Consider the following 21418-nt stretch of genomic DNA (forward strand, 5'->3'; position numbering starts at 1 on the left):
TCCCTCGAATCAGAGAAGAGTTTTTGGAAAGATGGAAGGAGGATGGTGGCTTATCATTGCCTAACTTTCTTCATTACTACTGGGCAACAAACATCCACAAACTGTTATTTTGGGCTGCAGACAAGTTGGAGGTGGAGTCTCCGTCTTGAGTACAGCTTGAACAGTATTCTACCAATCCAGCTTCACTCTTATCACTTTTGTGTAGTCCTCTACCATTGAGTAAACGTCTGTGGACAAACAATGTTGTTGTTCAGGGTACTTTAAGAATATGGTCTCAATTTAGAACCCATTTCAAATTCAAACGTTCTCTAATTTCAGCTCCTATTCAGCGTAATGTCCATTTTGCCCCATCTGTAATAGACTCATCTTTTCAGCATTGGCATAGGAGAGGACTAAGATGCATTAAGGATCTTTTTAAAAATGATAAATGTATCTCCTTTGAACAACTAAAGAATGACTTTGATATCCCACAATCTCATTTTTTCAGGTATCTCCAAATACGTAGTTTTGTTAAAACTGCTTTCTCTTTAACCTTACCCCCAAAAACATGGCTCGAAGAGTGTTTAGACTTAAACCCACTTGACAAAGGCTTAGTGTCAGTCATCTACAATAGAATTCAGGATGCAGCATCCCCATCCTTGGGCCATTTAAATATTCAGTGGGAAGAGGAACTGGGTGACCATTTCACTGATAACATTTGGCAAAAAGCAATTACGAGAATGCATTCGACATCTATTTGCATAAGACATGGCTTGTTACAGTTTAAGGTGCTGCACAGGTTGCATTTGTCACCAAGTAAAATAGCCAGACTGTACCCTGGTGCAGATCCTTCTTGTATGAGGTGTGGTCATGACCCAGCCAACCTAAGCCACATGTTCTGGTTATGTTCCCGGTTGAATTACTTCTGGGAGAAAATATTTAAAACTATTTCTTTTATATGCAAAAGGAATTTTGTGGCAAATTCCACTACAACCTTGTTTGGGGTTGTGCCTTCGAATATTACAGTGACCCGTCACCAAGCGAATGCAGTAGCTTTCATTACGCTGATTGCAAGACGCCTAATACTGTTTAATTGGAAAAAAGAAGCCCCACCATCCTTTAAGAGGTGGGTGGAAGAAGTCATGTCCCACTTAAAGCTTGAACACCTGAGATACACTGTAAATGGATCAGTCCAAGATTATCATAAAACCTGGCAGCCATTCCTCTTATATTTTGAATCTGAGCTAAGCGCATAGCCCACCTATTTCACCTTTTATTTCAACTTGTAATTTTGTATTAAATTTCTCATTACTTATTTATCTTTTTTCTTTATTTATTTTATGTTATTTTACTGTGTCACTATTATTTAATTATTTACTTATTTTAACTGTAGTAGTATTAGTTTGTTTGTCTGTGTGTGTATTATATCCTATTAAGCATTTATGCAACCACTATATTCATCCCTTTGTATCTGATCTTGAAATTGATTTTGTAATTGTTGTTTTCTCATCAAACTGATCAGTATATCCAATTCCAGCCTACATATTTGTACATGTGGGTGCATGTCTGTGTATGTTTATATATGTATATACATGTATATATGTGTATCTATGTATATATATTTTTCCTTCTCTCTTCGTTTGAAAGCACCTGCTGTCTTACTGTGTTTTTGTGTAGTGTTTATATATGTTCTGAACTGCTTAAAAATCAATAAAAGGAATTGAATAATAACATTGTTTTAAAATAGCATACTAGAGAAATTATTATTATTATTATTATTATTATTATTATTATTATTATTATTATTATTATTATTATTATTATTATTATTATTATTATTATTATTATTATTATTTGCTTAATTTGTCGATTCCTGAAGAGATGCTGCCTTACAGAGTGGTGCCACTTCCATGAAAAGACCTTTGTGACATTAGAAAATGGTTATTTTACCACGTACAGTTGGGTGTTGCCACGTCCGTCATGGAGACATCAGCAGGGAGGATGAAACCAGGAGGAGCACGCACCTGTCACCTCCCTCTTAACAGAAAATCACGTTACTAAGCAGTTCACGTGAACTCAGGCTTCAGGCAAGTCAAGTTTATTTGTACAGCACAATTCATACACAAAGTCATTCAAAGTGCTTTACACAATCAAAAAGACATTCAAATCACAATACAAATAAACAAAACATAAATCATCATCAGAAAATAAACATTAAAAGAGAAGTGTGCAGAGTAAAAAATAGGCTACATGCAAATTATGTCCCGCATTTCACTATGAGCAAAACATTTTTCTCAGGAGACTTCTGGAGCGCTCAGCAGCACGATCTGTCTTCTCACGCCTGCCACTGATTTTGCCACTGACACCGCAGTGTCGGGCATGTGTTAGAGCAGGGGTGTCCAAACCTTTCTCATTAAGGGCCACATATAAAAACACAGACAAAGTTGAGGGCCGATTGAGGGCCATAAACTGGTTGCCAGTACAGTGAATAATTCAAATCTGTGTTTTTATTACAAGTTAGATTGAACTACTAGACCTTTATTGACGCTTACATCCTCAATGGGACACATATTTGATATGGGCAGTAAGTAGATTTTCAGAAATGTACAGTAAAAAGTACTGCTTAAAGCATATGGGCCAATTCACCTGGAAGCTTGAGGGCAAAGAAAAATTGGTCTGAGGGCCACATTTGGGCCCCTGGCCACAGTTTGGGCTTGCCTGTGTTAGAGTAAGGCTATGTGAAACGGGAGATACACAAGAAGGGCTCGCTCTGCTTTGGCTTTGAAGTGTGCTGCATACTCGTGCTGGTATCACGGGCCACACAGTGCTACTGACTCCTGAAAAAGCTCCGAAAATATCACACAACGTTTATCCATGTTAAGACACCACTTACATGACAACATAATGGGCTCGACACACGGGGAGCGACGTCGCTCGCTCTCCATTTATTTTCAATGGTACCTGTGCGACACTGCGAAAATCGCTCATCTCTCTCACCTCCGCGACAAGCGAAAGTCGTGCACGTGAAAACCTCGCGCTCGTGCATGTCGACGTGCACACGCGGGCCTGCGACGCGACTAATGAAAGTTGAAAAATGTTCAACTTTTATCGCTGTCGCACAACAGCCAATCAGCGAGAGTTTGATTGACGAGCCAATGCACTGTCCACTTCAGAAACATGGAGGAGAAAATTTTACTCACGGTGTCCGATTTCCCAATTCTTTTTGACATCTCAAAGAGACTACCGAGATATATCAAAAAAGCAGCTGCCTGTGAACTCGTTGGTGCCAGGGTGAATATGAGTGGTAAGTTAACATGTGCGAATTTGTTAATTCAGATAAATTTATGGAGGCTAATAACCAAATGTATTAAAGACTGATTCAACATTAAAAAATATATATATTTATTTAGGGTTTTTACATTAAACAGAATTAGCTGCAGAATAGGGTGGACCCAGGATTGCTTTTTTTAGTTTTGTAGAGTGCAACCAATTGTAATATTTTAGTCAAATGAAGCAAAACTTTACGAGATTTCATTTTTTAACGTCTTTTTCCCATCTACCGCTATTAACCTCAAAATTCCCTCCAAGTAGGAGGCTCCCGATCTGCTCTGGAACAAAGCACGACGTGACAAACTGCCGCTAGTCGCTGCAGTTTGTCGCTGCCCGTGTGTTCGATTTTAAAGCCTATGCGATGAGTGTTGCTGCACGCTGTCGTTAGTCGCGCCCCGTGTGTCGAGCCCATAAGACTTCACCCTGTCAGACAACTTTTTACCATTAAAATCCAGGCCATCTAAACAAATACACGTTACATTTCAAAATGAGATACACGACCTCATATGAATTAGCGTGAAATAGATTCAGGGCCTTTAAATACTAATAATAGTAATATCCCAGCATACTAATCATTCACCGCTAATAATTTAGAAGAATAGCAAAAGCATAGTATATAATTAGTTGCAGGCAGGACACAGCAGACTCATTTTGCCCTCAAGAGTTGTGCAACCCTTGAACTGAACAGAGTGAAATAAAACGTTCCAGTCCTTCAAGTGTTCAGATACAGAGTAATCCATGCTTTAAAAGCCTTTGTAAAACACAAGCTTTCCTTGTCTCGCCAGTTCCTCAATCAGGTCATATTCAGCAGAGCCTGGATGAGGTCCAGTTCGGAGCTGCTTATTTTTCAGTACTTCCCAGTAATGGCTCCAGTTTCCATCGCTGTCTGCTCCAAACCCGAACACACTCACCTGTAAAGAAAACTAATGAGTAGGCTTCTTTCATTTATACATACAACTTATGTAAAAGCTGCTCAATGTAACTTTTTTGCTTGTCTCCATGGAGATGTCATAGCCTTGCCTAGAATTTTCCACTGTATGACATTAAGCATATCCATCATACATTTCCATACATTTATTTAGTTACAGGTGTTATGTTATGGTATTGTTAAGAAAATGACCTTAAAAAGAGCATTTTTACTTTAAACAAGGTTGTCTCTCCACAGATCTGACCAGTAACATGGCCTGGTGTTGCCTGCTTGTTTCAATCCACATAAATCTGTTTAATGCCATACTGTGAAACACTGCAGGCAAAGCAATAACATTTACATGGAGATGAGCATGAGTGTTTTTTGTGGCACCAGCTGCCACAAAAAACACCTCACTCACACAGACAGAGTCTGAAATAGTGTTATTAAAGACTCTATTATTATTGTTATTATTAAAAAAAAAAGAAGATGTGACCAATCCAAGACTCACTAGCTTGTAATCTAAAGTAATATTTGTTTAGTGATATTTTCATATCTTAGCAAAGGCTGACCACGGTTGGCCAGGGTCTTACCTTGTCACAAATGTGCAAGGCCAGAATCACAGTCATGAAGCCAGTGGATGAATACTTCCCTTTACCATTGAGCCATGATAGGTGGACATATTGCATGAAGGCTGGGTTAACCACCATTACCTGTTGTATAAAAGAATTAGCCAACGACACAACTGAATGGGAATGGAAATCTGGACTTACCAAGTCTTTATGTTTTGCTTGAATATTAGACCTGAGGGAAGAAACTGCCTCATTAATATTGCAAAAAGCTTGTATCTTATGGAAGAATCTTTTTTTTTTTATCTAAAATGCAATCAGTTACCTTGCATTGGTGTCTGCTGTGAGTTTACTGATTAACCATTCCAGATCCCGGATTTTGAATGGAAAAAACACCAGATGTGTGCTTTTATCCAACTTAGCACCTGCACTCTCCGGGTAAATGACGCGGTGAGTGGTCTTGCTCCCCACATCCTCCTCAAAGCCATCCGTTCTACCATAATTAATTCTATCGGATTCACTTTTAATTTAATATTCATAGTTTGAAGCCATTCTGCCAAATTCAAAAGTGTTGGGCTCACCTAAATACACTGTCATGTAGATCTATTAACTTTCCATTATGAGATCTTCTCAGGTTTCCCGAGTTGCCCACTACAGCACATGTCCAACAGTGATGTGGGCTGTGTCCAACCACAGGAGGATATGCAGGGATGATCTCAAATATTTTCTGTGTTGTTTTTTGGTAAAAGTTGAAGTCACGTCTTTCAGACTGTCTTCCCTTTTACGAAATACAAATGAAACACATCAGAAAGACAGATTTGACTTGATCCTCTGCACATGCCTGTAACTTTTCTGATGGAGTCCACTACCTGCTTGTCTCCTTGGAGACATTGAGTGATGGCTAGTGATGTAAACAGTGCCTGGCCACTACATAAGTTTCTAGTCAGGGTTCTGGATTTGGGATGGAACTCGCCATGCATGGTCAGGAGCTTTCGGGGCATCTCTGGTCTGTATCTTCTTTGGCCAGCTTATGATTCCTGCTGGGTATCTGATTACTGGCAGGACATAGCTGTTTATTGCCATTGAGTTGACTCATTAGGACATGCCTTACTCGTCTGAGGTAATTGGCTGTGGCTAGTTTGCTTGTTTCCTCTTCAAGGTTGCCATTTGCTTGTGGGATACCAAGGTACTTGTAACTGTCCTCAAAGGGTGCCCCTTTAGTATGGCTTATTTTACCATTTGCCCCCACACCTATTTTATCACCTGTCTATTTTATCACTTTATTATTTAGGATTTTCTTGAATTTATGTATTTTTTAATGACTATTTATTTTTTTTATTTGTCTGTATTGTGATTTTCATGTCTTTTCTTTTCTGTAAGGCGCTTTACTATTATTTTGTTTACACCTTGCGCTATACAAATAAGCTTGCCTTGTTTAAAGCATTATGAAAATTAAAATAAATATAATTACATAAAATACATAATATATAGGCCCCATGTATGTTTTGAGTATGAAAATAGTCTTACCTTCCACCAGATGAATGCCTCTTGCGACAGATTATAATGGCTGGTCAAGAATGGGCTGATATTTTTCTGGAAACGCTGCAGAAACCATTGTTCATCTAGTTTATCATTTTTCTGGCATTTCTCACAGTCACATTCTTTCTGGGTAAACTCCAGGAACATGTATGAGACTTTCCAGGTGATACAGATGCCACAGATGCATAGGAGTGCCACAAATACACTCCCTATTATAGTCTTCATTGAGGAGCTATTTGGGCTGTGTTCACTCTTGTTCTTGCGTGGTCCTGGCTTGAGCTCCGTTTAGTGCTGATGTAGACTCTTGTTTTGGTTTAGTCCTGATCTCGTTATAGGATTACTTTCTCTGTAAGCCCAATTTTGATGCAGTGTTTGTGTATGTGAATACACACTTAGATGCAATGTGTAGAAAGAAAAAATATGTTAGATACACTTAATTGTATTTTGGCTGTTAGTCTGATTGTATAGCTAAAAGTGTGACATATGAATTTCCTACCTTATTGACAAAATGCCAGGATGTCCCAATTGTGAAAACCTGTAAGACAATACACAGGAATTGTCAGATACAGAGGAATTAAAACCTGGGATAAAATAGGCTGCAGTAGGAGATAACTAGCTGGGGGAAGTATGGCAACCTGAGCACTATCCTCTGCTTCCTCCTATTTTCTCATCAGCAATGCTATTCACATGTTGTCCCCTATCCAACTCCCCCTGTGGAGTGTAACTCTTTCAGATGCCCCGATGACAGCTGGACCCTCTCCTCCTCCCCGCCTGGCCCTCCTCCACCCGCCTCTCTCTCCTCCTCGCCCGGCTCTCCTCCTCCTCGCCTGGCCGATTTTTCTTGTTTTGTCTGATTTTTCCTGTTGTTTGATTTTCCTGTTTGTTTTTGTGTGTAGGCAGCACGGTGGCTGAGTGGCTCATGCCTCACAGCAAGAGTGTTTGGTTCGATCCCCGGGTCGCCCAGGCCTTTCTGTGTGAAGTTTTGCATGTTTCTCCCCGTGTCTGGATGGGTTTCCTCCGGGTACTCCGGTTTCCCCCATCAACCAAAACATGAACGCCCTTCGAGACAACTGTTGTTGTGATTTTGGGCATTACAAAAATAAAATGAATTGAATTGAATTGTCAAACACTTTTAATATCTGACAGATATCCACATGTAATGATTTATGATGATAAAGGGAACACTAGCAGGACCAGAAAATTGAATGAACATGTCATGTACATGTACATGGAATATTTGTGAAGACTAAAAAGTGGAAGAAAAAAATATGTAGGAGAGAGAAGGAAGGGGGATGAGTGGGATTGGCTAGGGTAATGGGGTGCCAGTGCAGAGATTTCATTATCCTTAATACTAAACTTGGTGCTCATTCAAAAGTATTCTGACACTGAAGTCTGATAAATGTATTTATCAGTAGCGCCTTAGCAACTTACCTGGTTGCACTTCACATTGTTTTGGCTAATCTCTTTCTATGGATGCTTAGCACGCATGTAAACACACAACAGACGCTAATCTGAAACATCTTGTGCTCAATTTCAGATCTTTATGTAACAAGTCACTTTAAATTAATGATTTTATCTCTTGTTTTAATCTTGACTTTATGTTTTAATCGAAACATGGTTTGACAAAAACACAGGTAATGCAATTTTAGTGGAATCAACTCCACCCAACTTCAAATTTGAATCTGAAACATGAGTAAACAAAAAGGGTGGAGGTGTGTGTGCATTTTTTATAGATAGATTTTAGAGATTATAGATCTTTTGAGTATGTATGTTTCCTTTAAAATGGAGCTAAAACAATCCCCCTCCATACTCTACTTAGTCATATACAAACCTCCCCAGCACTGTCTGAGTTTTATTGATGATTTTACTGAGATGCTTTCAATAATACTTATTATTATTATTATTATTATTATTATTATTATTATTATTATTATTATTATTATTATTATTATTATTATTATTGTAACACATTAACAATATAAACAATAAGTCAAATACATCTACACCATCAAACAGCAATGACTTGGACATGCTACAGAAAGACCTCCATCACAAACAAATGGAACTGGAAAGTTTTAAGAACATGGAGTCCAAAACACTCAGTCTATGTGAGATTGACCCAGACAACAATTTTCTCTCTAGTTTTGATACAAACTGTCTGTAAATAGTGAGGAAATGTATTCCAGCATCACTGAATGTATTTATTATTTTGGAGACCTTTCTTTATGGGACCTCAAGAAACCTCTCTGCACAGACGCCTGGTTAAAACTTAGCTCATGTAAAATGAAGGGATCAGTACCTCTGCCTGTCTTGTTGACTAAGACTTATATTGTTACTCAAGAACAATATAACACTAACATAAACTTTGAGCGTAAACTGTCAATAATACATTTTAATAGCAGGAGCAGGTATAGTAATTTCAATTCTATCAAAGGGTATCTGCAGCAATACATTCCAGTTGAGATTCATAATGATCAGAAGAAAATATTGTTGTAAGCTGGCTCAAACATTGAAACTTTATCTGAATGGATGATAAAATTGTTTTCTACTGGTAACCAAACGCTATAATTTATCTATAACTAAACCAAGTAGAATAACATCACACAGCGCAACAATAATAACATCTTTACTGATATTATGGGAAACCAAACAAGTAGTGGCTTATTAATAACTGACATCACTGTCTTTACTCTCTATGGCTGTGAATTACAAAAAAAAATCGACAATAGTTTTAAAGGAACAGGACTGAGTCTTGTCTTTACAGAAACAAATGTAAACCGAGCATATGACAACTTCTTGAACATATTTGTGTCTCTGTATAATAAACACTGTCCACTAAAAGAATAAACAGCGAACAGTGAAAACAGCAAACAGCATATATATATATATATATATATATATATATATATATATATATATATATATATATATATATATATATATATATATATATATATATATATATATATATATATATATATATATATATATATATATATATATATATATATATATATATATATATATATATATATATATATATATATATATAAACAATATAAAGAGAACCTGGGACATACTAAATAGTGTAATTAAACAGGGATCAACAAAAGCTATGTATCCCAGTTATTTTGATGATATAAATGGGGATAATCACAACATGAAGAATATACTTAAATGTTACAATAACTTTTTTTTTGTAAATATTGGTCCAGAGCTGTCTGCTGAAATGCTAGACCAAGCTAAAAGTCAGTGTAGAGAAACAATGATAAGGGACCCTACTATTTTTCCTCTCAGCAATCAACAAACGTGAAGTCAAATATGTTGTTCAAAAATCTAAAAATAAAGTGATGGTATCAACATGCCATTGATTAAAAAAGTCACAGATAACACTGAAAAGTTTCTAAACCATAAATGTATTTATCTCTTCAGTCCGGCTGTTTCTCAAACAAAATTCAAATCGCAAAAGTGATACCACTATTCAAAAATGGAAATAAACAAAATTTTACAAATTATAGACCAATTTCACAGTTGCCTCAGTAATCAAAAATTTTAGAAAAAAAATAAAAAATTCTTGGCTAGAAAGGTTTGTTGACAAACATCAAATAATAAATGATAGTCAATATGGCTTCAGAGCAAAAAGAACCACTTCCATGGCAATAATTGAAGCAGTACAAGAAATCACCAATGCACTGGACGAAAAGAAGCATGCTGTTGATATCTTTATTGATCTGAAAAAGCCTTCGACTCAATTCTGGCTCAGAGATTTCTTAAGAGGACGAATCCAGTGTGTTAAAATGTGAGAGTACTTATCTGAAGATCTTGGCATTCCGTGTTGTGTTCCCCAGGGGTCAGTGTTGGGGACCATGCTTTCAATATCTATATAAATATTATATTCAATATAATACATCCAATCCAATCCAACTTTATTTATAAAGCACTTTAAAAACAACACAGTCGACCAAAGTGATGTACACAGGTTAAAACACAAAAAACATGAGACGCAATAACATTAAAAACAGAACATGATAAATGTCAACTTTTTACACTGAGTTAAAAGCCAAGATGAAAAAATGAGTTTTAAGAAAAGATTTAAAAACAGGAAGTGAGTCGTCCATTCTAACATTCAGTGGAAGTGCATTTCAGAGTTTAGGAGCAGCCACTGAAAAAGCCCGATCACCCCTAAGTTTCCTTTTTGGCTTAGGGACCACAAGGAGAACCCGACCTGCAGACCTGAGAGAGCGGGAGGGCGTGTGAGGCACCAGCAGCTCAGACAGATACAGAGGGACCAGGCCATGCAGACAATTAAAAACAAATAAAAGATCATCAATGCGAAACTGAACAGGCCAATGGAGAGATTTCAGAATGGGAGTTATGTGGTCAAATTTCCGAGAACCAGTTAAAAGACGAGCAGCAGCGTTCTGGACAAGCTGAAGACGGGAAAGCAGGGTTTTGTTGAAACCTGAGTATAAGGCGTTGCAATAATCTAACCATGTCGAGATAAAAGCATGGATTAAAATTTCAAAATTGTGTCGAGATAAAAATGACTTTACTTTGGCAAGTTGCCTCAGTTGAAAAAAACTGGTCTTAACAACTGCCTTAATTACATTCATTAAAACTAATCTCTTTGCTGATGACACAAAATGTTTTATAGTAATTTAGATTATAATCAGCTTGTAGACACTGTGGAGCTAAATAAAATAAAACAATGGATGGATAGTAAAGTATTATGGAAAGACCACATTCGGCATATGAAAACTAAAATATCCAAAAGCTTCTCAATTATAAATAAAGTAAAACAATATCTTGATCATGATGCACTCCATACATTATACTGCTCACTGGTTCTCTCTTATTTTACGTATTATGTTGAAATATGAGGAAACAATTACCAATGCTCAATTAAACCATTATTCTTATTGTAAAAATGAGCAGTGCGGATCATTCAAAAGGTTGGTTTTCTAGATCATACTCACAATCTTTTCATCCAGTCCAAATTATTTAAAAAATCCAATTTAGTAAAATATTATACTGTAAATAAACTATTCAAAGCCTTGTAACGTGCAAACGTGTTTTGCTCTTAAAGAGAGAACTTACAATTTGAGAGGCTATGGAAATTTTATTCTACTTCATGTTTGAACCAGGTTGAACTGTATGTGGGGTGAAACTGTGGAATGCTCTGGATTTAAAACAAAAGCAATGCTAAAGTATTCATAGATTTGCACTTTTATATAAAGACATGGTCTGGTCTGAATACAGACAGAGGCCAGTTTAAATACTGCATTTTCTCTGTATCAATGAAAATGATACTTTACTCTTTTCTTCTTTTCTCTTAACCTTTTTAAAATTTGATTTCATTTTATTTTAATTGTCTGCCTTTATTTGTTTTTGATAAAATTTTGATTTGATATTTATTATTAAAATGATGGGTTTGATAATAAGAAAATTGTAAAGGTAAAAATGCCGATCTGTAAAGCTTGTATTAATATACTATGATTCCTCCCTAAGAAATATGAAAAAAAAAAAAATGAAAAAAAAAGTAAATAAATAGAAATAATGTGTTTTTTCAGTTTGGTTTAATAACTTAAAATCTAACTTGAGTAACAGAGGTTCTGACAGAACTGTGCCTCTAGTTAGCTTTACCCCACCCTCATGTTGATGACATCAGTTGCAAAATATCAATAATCTTCCACAGTGTGGCATAAACCCTATCTATCTCCATGGAATATTTCGAGAACATCTCCATGGAGACAAGCAGGTGACAACACCAAGCCAAGTTACAGGTCAGATCTGTAGAGAGGCTCATGAATGCACATTTTTTAAGATATTTTTGAGCAAAACACCTGTAATAGAACTAGTGCTAAATACATATTTTCAACGCTCCTGGCACATTCCTGACAAAGCAATTACATTTCCAGAAAGTAACAGACCAGCTACCAGGAAAGTTACATACTGTACCACCAGTAATTACAACAAAAATAGTTGATGAGGACTGTATAGGCCCACTGCATTTTACACTTTTGGACTTGTTTTTTCATGCTCAAATATTGAGTAATGATCTAATATTTATGAAAAAAATATGGATTTAGTAAATCACTTGGCAACAGTGTCATTACCTGCAGTATAACACACTTTCCTCTAAGTTTCCAGATGCTTACAATTATAAGATTATGTGTAGAGAACTGAGAAGCCAGTGATTGTGTTTCTATTTACTGAAATTTTTTTTTTTAAAAATCAATCAATACAATCAATCAATCAATCAATTTTTTTAGACTAAAATTGCACAATGCAGAAAAAGAATAGAATGTATTCTTCAAACACGTGGTTCATGAGTTGACACATGTAGAACATATGGTCATGCTGAACTTCCTCTCTTTGGCCCTTGGAATTTGCTCACTACTGAAGGAGGGGACGTACAAATACTATGTATTATGAACATGTCATTGTGCTTAACTGGACATATGCACGCTATTCTTCAAAACACAATGACCCTTTGTATTTTGTGCTGGTTCAGTTTGGTTTGTTTGTGAACTGTTTGGGTGAGTAATTTGAAGCCAGCTTTGTGGATTAATCAGTCGACCCAACACACAAAAAGCAGGTTTTGTCAAACTTGGTAATGCAGGCAAATGTCCTTTCTTAAAGCAATGGTAGTGCACAATGCACCATCTTATTTAGAGAGATATCTTTTATTAAAATCTATGTGTTTCTGTGTATTTCAATATACAATGCATAATTATTAAAAAAAAAAAAAAAAAAAAAAAAAAAACATTCTTGTGGCTTAACTTCCCTTTTAAACATACTTGACTTCTTTTTAATACGCTTCTCTTTACAATGAGGCATTTAGACAGTGGAGGTTCCTCTGCTGTCAGCAACAGAAATAAACAATAGAAAAATAAACAAATCAAGCCTTTAGGCAATGTGAATGTTATGTTAATAGCGCCATGTCTTTGTTGTGAACCCAACTTGACCACTGAACCAGTACGGTTGTGGTTTTACAGGCTTAAAAACTGCATAGTAGAAGTCTGGATTTTTACCTGTAATGCAAGAATTTGGGTAACTAAATGGAGACAAATACAACTCCTGGTATGTATTTGATGAAGGGGCAATAATAAAACATGGTTAAAAGCTCAAAAAAGTCTATTTTGCATTATATGTGTCCTTTAAGGTTCAGTTATTATTTAAAAAATGAACAAAAAAGGAAACAAACATGATTTAAACTGTTTAGAACAAGTGCTAATTTTGTCTTGATTAAGACTATTATTTTTTTATATGCACAAGTGTAGAAAATAACCTTATTTATCACCAAAGGCCATATTTCAGGAACAATGAACAAAGTTTTAACTTTCCTCTATCAGTGTTATTTTAAACATGTAAACAAAATATCCTGGTTCACTGAATAATAATAATATTGGTAATAAGTTACCAATCTACATAAATGCCTTAATAGTGTCTTGCCCAGGACACAAGAAATTACATAATTTTAATTATAGTATTGTATTTATTTATAGAGTCAAAAAAGAAAATTATGGTGCACTGACTTTGATTTTCACTGATCCTGATACATGCCATTTGTGAAAACGGGGCTCTATACTTGGACTTGTCATGTTTCCATTCATAGTTTGAATGGTGCAGAATTCCCCCATTGTTTACTTGGAAATGGATACTTCATTGCGTATGATACTGATTACATAGTGGTATGTTTCTCTATAGCTACCAAAACCAATAGCAAAACTGGCTTGTGTTTAGCACTGTCTGTTGTATATGCAGCCATGGACACTAGTGCATGAACCCTGTACTCAACCTCTTTTGGATAACTTATTTACCTTCAGTATTAGAATTACTAACAGTTCACAACTAAAACCTACTTAGTAGCAGTGTAAGAGTGGAGGAGCGCAACAGGGTGATAGATGTCACGCCTCTCTCATGAAGCGCTGTGTTGTTGGCTGCACCGCAAGATACTAAAAATACATGCGTTACATAGACAGCGTTAGCTTGGTTATGTTTAGAATTTCAAATGAGCCATCATCCTGGCCTATACTCCTCAGTGGTCATTTTTATATTTATTATTCTATTGTCTGAGACAATAGAATAATAAATATAAATTATACAAACAACAAAATAATAATTTAAGTAATCATTACTTTTTATTTGATGATCCTGATGTGGCAGCTTCAGAACATCACCTTTGACCTTTTGTTTTTCAAGTTCCTCAGTTGTCAGCCAAACCTGCCTTTTGCTGTTTCCTCTTTTTAATGGATTCTTTTAATTTAGAGGCTTGCTTGTGCGTACTGAGGACCCCAGCAGGCTCAAACAGCGCTTTGTTATGTGGCAACATCACCCAAATGAGCTCTGTCTTAAGACAAACGTGTTAATGCACCAGTCTCAACGTTTGTGTTTTGTGACAAGCTTAAATAGCTTGCCACATTACCCATAAGTCTTGTGCTCACCTGCATTTTTAAAACTGCTTACTAGAATCAGTGGCATACACATAAAGATAAAAGCAAAACCTGTATATCAAGAACATAGAAAAAGTCTTTTACTCTACTCTCGACTAGACACTACACTACACATAAGCCTTAGTTTTGTTTGGTCTCTTTGCTATTTTTGCTCATGAAAATGAGAAACTGTAGATTTGAACATTTTGATTTACTACTACCACTGCCTTTGTTAAACAAAGGTCTTTGTGCATGCTTTAGAGGCTGTATATAGTCCAGATTATTATTATATTTATAGATGTATAGTTATGATTATTTGATTAATCCTTATAGGCCTAATTGTGACTAAAGAAACAAAAACCCAAATAATCTCAAATTGTTCATTTTGATTCTCCACAGAGTCACAGTGTACAACTATCTGACATTTAAAATAAATAGACTCCCTGAAACAGTGGATAAACAATAATCTTTAAGAAACACCTAGTTTCAGTTATTTTGACCATCAAGTCCAATGTTTTAGTAATTAAAAATAGATCAACTTTTCAGTTGTAATCAGTAAGAGCTATATATGATTTGTCATATTTTCTTAGTATCTGGGGACACAGAAAAGTCATGTTTATTGAATTTGAAATAAAAAAAAAAAAAAAAAAAAAAAAAAAAAATAATAATAATAATAATAATAATAATAATAATAATAATAATAATAATAATAATAATAATAATAATAATAATAATAATAATAAAATATTTCTTTAATCAGGCTTTGAGTCATGGCACTCCTTGTTTGTTTTAGTCATGAAGACTCCCACACGCATAATCCAGGCTTGAATAGAGGCATCATAGCACAGTCAATGGAATGTTCCTGATATACTGGATATTGGTGGACTGTATCATTATAGAATACTTCTTGGACTTGCAAAATATGTCACTGGGCTGCTACCTAGCTGTGATGTACCACAATAACAGGACCTGTCATTTATACAGACACTTACTATATATTGAAAAAATGCACTAAACAAATTGCCAGTACATGCACTGATTACTGTCATCATTATTCTGCTAATAAAAACATTATAAACATGGAAGTATTATTTGAACACTTGCACAATTTTGAAGTGAGTAGTAAGCCTTATTTTCATCTAATCACTGTCAGAACTTGTGACTTGTATGCAGCCATTGTATCAGAGGAAATACATGTAATCTACAGAGAACACAGCCCTTTCTGTGCCTCAGTCAGTGTTTACAGTACTGTCTGTTAAGGTGCAAATAATGCTAATCCATAAGCAAGAGATATTATAGCGACACCTCAAGCTTTTATTTTCATGGGGCCAATGGGAGCCCGACCCGGGAAAAAAAAACTACTTAAAAATCTGAAACTTGGCATGAAAAATAGAACATGCACATCTGGCCTGATACCATCAACCACACCATCCTCCTCCACCATCTACAGTCCATTGGCATCTTCAGGACTGCACTTTCTTGGTTCTCCTCCTACCCCTCTGACTGTCATCACTCAAAATCTAGTACCTCCGCTGTCACCGCCAGTGTGTTTGGCCCCTCTTCTTCGTCACCTACATGCTTTCCCTTGGCCATGTCATGGACTCCACCTTCACTGCTACTCCGATGATAGTGAGGGTCTCCATCAAGTCCATCACCTCAATCATTCTTTCCACCATTATAAACTAAACTGCATGTCTGATATCAAAACCTGGATGAACCACAACTTTCTCAAACTCTACAGCAATAAAACCGAACTTCTCTTCACTGGGCCCAAAGCTCTCCACCCATCTACTCAGAAAATCTCCCTCATCACGTTCTCATTCAGAGTTCAGCCATATCACCAAAACATTGTTTTTCCACCTCCACGACATCATCCCTCTCTCTCTCAGTCCACTACAGAAATCCTCATCCACGCACTTTGAGACTGGATTACTGCAAGAACCTTCTGTGTGATATGCCCTCTAGAGATGCACGGGTTGGGGCGGGCTGGAAGAAAATCTATTTATTGCATTTTATTAAAACATGGCCTATGTTTGATTATGTTTGATAATAAAGTTTACGTAAGCACGTAACGGGCGCAATTAACCTACCACCCACTCGTGCCACATTAGCCAGTTAGACCCATTTGCAACAGTAAACGGAAACAAAAAGAAGTGATTTGGAGATGGAAGATGAGGTATTAGTTTGTCCTAAAAGGAAACTGTAGCAGGTATATCATATTGACGGATTCACTCCCATTATGTTTGTTTTTAAGCACGTTTTTCGCTAAAATAATGCTGCATTTGTTGACAAATTTTTACAGTGTATTTGCTGATTGCGGGCGCGTGGTTGTATAAATAGATTCTGCTGTGCGGGGCGGGCCATATATTATTGGAAATGCAGGACCCGTGAGATGGAAAAAAGCCCCAACCCACGCATCTGTACTGTCCTACACCCATCTAGAACTCTGAAGCCCACCTGCTCCCCAACACCCACCCCAGAGACCACGTCACCGCCATCCTTTAACAACTCCACTGCCTCTCTCTACAATACAGCATCCAATACAAGATCCCCCTCATCACCTACAAATTCCTCCATTGCTGGTTTTCAGATGACATCACATTAAACTTCAAATCACTGCCCTCTCCATGATTTCCACCACTGTTTTCTTTCTGTTGTTTTTGGACATGTGATGGAAATGAGTCAGTGTGTGAGGCCCAGAGCAGACATGAACATGTGTGAAGACTCTGTCCTCATCCCACAGGAAACTCTATGTTGTTCTACCTGTCTAAGAGTAAAAGCTGATTAACTCATGGATGTGAATCAAATGTGACTATGATGTGAAATATATGTACCTTTGTAATTCTGGTATAAATACCCAGAGGTCAGATGCTCAGAGGGAGACCAGGGGGAGAGATGCTCTAGGGAAGAGGCTCAGGGAGACTTGCTTGGGACACTAGAAGGTTCCCGGCCAGGGCCGGTCAGGGCCCTGTTCTGTCACATATCTACCGTAACAAAGAATAAACTTTTTTTGTAAATCAAAACTCACCAGGCTTCACAAATGGATTATTAGTCATCAAAATCAAGAGAGATATAATATTTTCCCACAATGTGACCCCATCCAGAACAATGGACTTTTGTCTTCCTTTGTTTTCTTTCCTGATGCATGGAGCTTTCAAAGAAGGACTTGGATGGACATTGGCTTCTGTCCTGGATCACCACCGATGGGTTCAAACAAGTTTTGCTTGGTGAGGTTTTGGAATACAGACTTCATTTCATTTGAAAAGGAAATCTTTATCTACAAAGACATGTAAATGCTCAAAGGACAATATGTTTTGTTAATGCAAAATGCTAAATTTTAATTCTCTAAACATATCCAACAGCCTTAGCTCTGATCTTATACCATTTTTGATTCATATCACAAAAGCTAAAATTAATTCAATTACTTGATTGGCCGTTTTCAGTGTTTTTGTCTCCAAAACCTCACATGTGTACCAACATGCTGCCCTAACACCAAGATGCAGATACAATCCCAAAAACAATGGCCCTCAAATCAAATCAAATCAAACTTTATTTATATAGCACTTTTCATACAAAAAAAAAAAAAAGTAACACAAAGTGCTTTACAAACCATTAAAATCAGTCCCACCCACCAAACCCACCCAGCCACCCGACAGCCCAACAACCCAACCCCAACACATCAATAATCATAACCAAACAACCCCCCACCCCAACACACACTCCCACCCCCCACCTCAACACATGTTAAAATACCTCAGTTTCATTTAAAATATGTTTAAGTGGAACAGGCTGGATAAAGATGAACCAGATGAGAGAGCGCCACCAGAGGAACCATCTGCACCAGGAACAGGGTCACCCACAGCCACAGGACACCAGCCCAGGGCCCAGAGAAGAGATGAGGTCAAGACCAAACCTCCAGGGCCCACGAGCCAGGGCCCAGCAGCCACAGCCAACCACAGCTCCCGGTGCAGAGGGCTCCTCAGAGGAAACACTGGCAAATCTAAAATGATTAAAAATAATAAAATAAGTCAAAACTAATAAATAAGTCAATAAATAATCAATAAATAATAAAATAATCAATAAATAATTGATTATTATTCTGATTTCCTCACTTGTGGGACACAGTCTAATGTCTAATATTGGGACCTACTTGAATTTATTCTCCAGAGTCAAATTTGAGTCATTACAGCTAACTACCAAACTACTACTACCTATTTAGCGAACAGTCACTCGCTGAAATTCCTATTTAGGGAAAGGAGGATGACCTGTGTAGTTAAGTGTAAAGACGGTTGCACTTTTCTCATGAGGGAGAATATATTCAAAAGAGCAGTGCACCTCTGTCAGGTCTACGAATGGAGATATTATGTAAGTGCAAAAGAAAATGTAAATTTACGTCATATCAACACTATGATGTCATTGAAATGAATCAGCGTTACCAACATTAAAAAAAAAAAAAAAAAAAAAAAAAGGTCAACTGTATGTTTGTGTGTCCTTGGGACCTGATCAGTCAAACAGTGTGTTGTAAGGTGCATTAACAGAAAATATGTGTTTAGCATTTGTGATTCACAAAATCTTTCTTTTAGAACTGCAATTTAACTAAAGTGTTCACCTACAGCACAAGACAACTAAGCCAACAGAGATGCCTTATGTGTGTGAGTGTGTGTAAAACTAAGTAAAAAAAAAAAGGGTTGTGAGAAGACAGGTGCTATCATTTATCATTAACTGTGATATTTGTAACATGACAACTCTCTTCAAGACAAACACAACTACAGTGAACCAAACACGACAACATGGCACTTGATAACCAGTTTTTCATTCATTTACAGTCTTTTATACCAGAGGAGCAGCTTCTGGCTTATCTAATCAGGCTCACATGGGACAGGGCACTTTCATACAATTAAACACAGTTATACTCACACATTCACACTGACTTTATACCCGACTGTAGAATACATAACGTGCCATTGCTCAACATCCACATCAACAGGATTATACCCTGACTCAACCATGACCTGTTCTTTCCTGCTACAAGAATGAAATTGCACTCACTTGTCTTTCTTTTTCTTTGTTTCAATAGGTTTTGCTAATGTACTAATCCCCATGTTCAATAAAAAGTACAGCAAGATATTCATACCTGTTGGTCCTCTAGTTCAGTCGCCTTCATTAGAAGACACTTTGACCACGTGCATCCGGAGCCACGTGGCTAAATCTAAACACAATCTTCTTCAATATTAAATACAATAAAACATCACTGTGCTCCCATTTAGTATGTTTATGTTTCAACAAAGTAAATAATGTTTCAGGTTGAGGCTAGCTAAATTATCCAATTTAATTACGTTTATTAATCTACCTAAGACCATGGCTGGCTATGGAAAGTTTATTAATGTTACACAATCTAGTTTTTAGGACATTCCCTTTGTTATTATTACTACTTATTTGTTCTATTGTACAAAAGTAAATGACCCAACGTCTCTTTCTGTAACCTGACCTGACTTTGTGATGCAAAGGAATGATCACACTAAAGAGACTTGACAGGTTTATGAGTCAAGTTACTCAAGTACATTAAATGTCTACACCCATAAAAGTGCCTTATCTCTCAACCTTAAATAACATGGTAGTAATAGTACATTTTGCTTTCACCATACAATCTTGTAATATAATACAATAAATTAATACAAACACAGCAGAACCTGAGATGCCATTGAGCTGCTGTACACTAAGGCCCAGTGGAAGAAGTATTCAGTTATTGAAGACAAACTACAGATACACGAGCAAAAAATAATCTAGTAAAAAGCAACACATAAAAAGTTTATTCAAGTAAAAGAACTTGCACATGTGCCAAAAATCTTTCTAAAAACTTTCCTTGGGTGCACCAGTGCGTCTGACAGATCATCATCATCATCACCTCATCAAATTCAATTCAATTCAATTCATTTTATTTTTGTAGCGCCCAAAATCACAACAACAGTTGTTCGTGTTTTGGTTGATGGGGGAAACCGGAGTATTGAACCAAAACTTCTTGCTGTGAGGCATAAGTGTTGCCACTCAGCCACCGTGCTGCCTACACACAAAAACAAACAGGAAAATCAAAGTTTCAAAATTCCCCCTCATGTTTCCTCTCTCCTCATAATAAACACAAATTAAACAATATGGAACACACTTAAGGTGCACTCAGTCTGTGAAAGAGATGGTGTATTTACCTTTATAGAGCAGTGTCACACCTGTAGATCCTCTTCATTGTGTGTACATACTCAAATGACAGTGCCGCTAGAGATTACTGCTATTGAGAAATTGAAAACAAGGGACGTCACTCTGACCCCATTATAGTGAACTGTAAAGATCCTTAAAAGTACAGACCTCTCACTCTGACTAGTTTTTGAAGTCAAAAGATCAAGATGTCTTGCCTAAGGACATCACAACAGTTTGCACTACTGCCCTCCTGTGGCATTTGATATTCCAGGAGTCTCCCATCCAGTACTAACCAGGCATAACCCTGTTAATCTTCTGAGATCAGACGAAATCAGGCATTCTCAAGGTGTACAGACTCTGGTTCTCACCATTCTCCTCCACCATCTACAGTCCATCGGCATCTCACTCTCTTGGTTCTCTTCCTAGCTCTCTGACCGTCACCACTCTCACATCTGCCCTGCCACCACTGG

The 21418-nt window shown here is 36.8% G+C and overlaps 1 protein-coding gene across 1 annotated transcript; it reads right to left on the minus strand.

Moving 5' to 3' along the window:
- Positions 1-2248: 2248 nt before the first annotated feature.
- LOC117378769 (CMP-N-acetylneuraminate-beta-galactosamide-alpha-2,3-sialyltransferase 1-like) lies at positions 2249-21027 on the minus strand. Its single transcript, XM_055225303.1, has 8 exons — positions 20960-21027; positions 6821-6859; positions 6313-6715; positions 5367-5563; positions 5111-5293; positions 4990-5020; positions 4810-4929; positions 2249-4220 (listed from the first exon to the last, which is right to left on the minus strand). Exons 3-8 carry the CDS (start codon positions 6547-6549, stop codon positions 4053-4055), a joined length of 936 nt encoding a protein of 311 aa, XP_055081278.1. The 5' UTR covers positions 6550-6715; positions 6821-6859; positions 20960-21027; the 3' UTR covers positions 2249-4052.
- Positions 21028-21418: the final 391 nt, after the last annotated feature.

Source organism: Periophthalmus magnuspinnatus, chromosome 11, assembly GCF_009829125.3.
Source record: "Periophthalmus magnuspinnatus isolate fPerMag1 chromosome 11, fPerMag1.2.pri, whole genome shotgun sequence".
Taxonomy (NCBI): domain Eukaryota; kingdom Metazoa; phylum Chordata; class Actinopteri; order Gobiiformes; family Gobiidae; genus Periophthalmus; species Periophthalmus magnuspinnatus.

Coding starts and splice junctions, on each gene's coding strand:
- LOC117378769 (XM_055225303.1), bottom strand. CDS start 6,549: ATGAAGACTATAATAGGGAGTGTATTTGTGGCACTCCTATGCATCTGT. Junction 4,930..4,989: donor AAGCAAAACATAAAGACTTG/GTAAGTCCAGAT, acceptor TTTATACAACAG/GTAATGGTGGTTAACCCAGC. Junction 4,221..4,809: donor CCTTGCACATTTGTGACAAG/GTAAGACCCTGG, acceptor TTTTCTTTACAG/GTGAGTGTGTTCGGGTTTGG.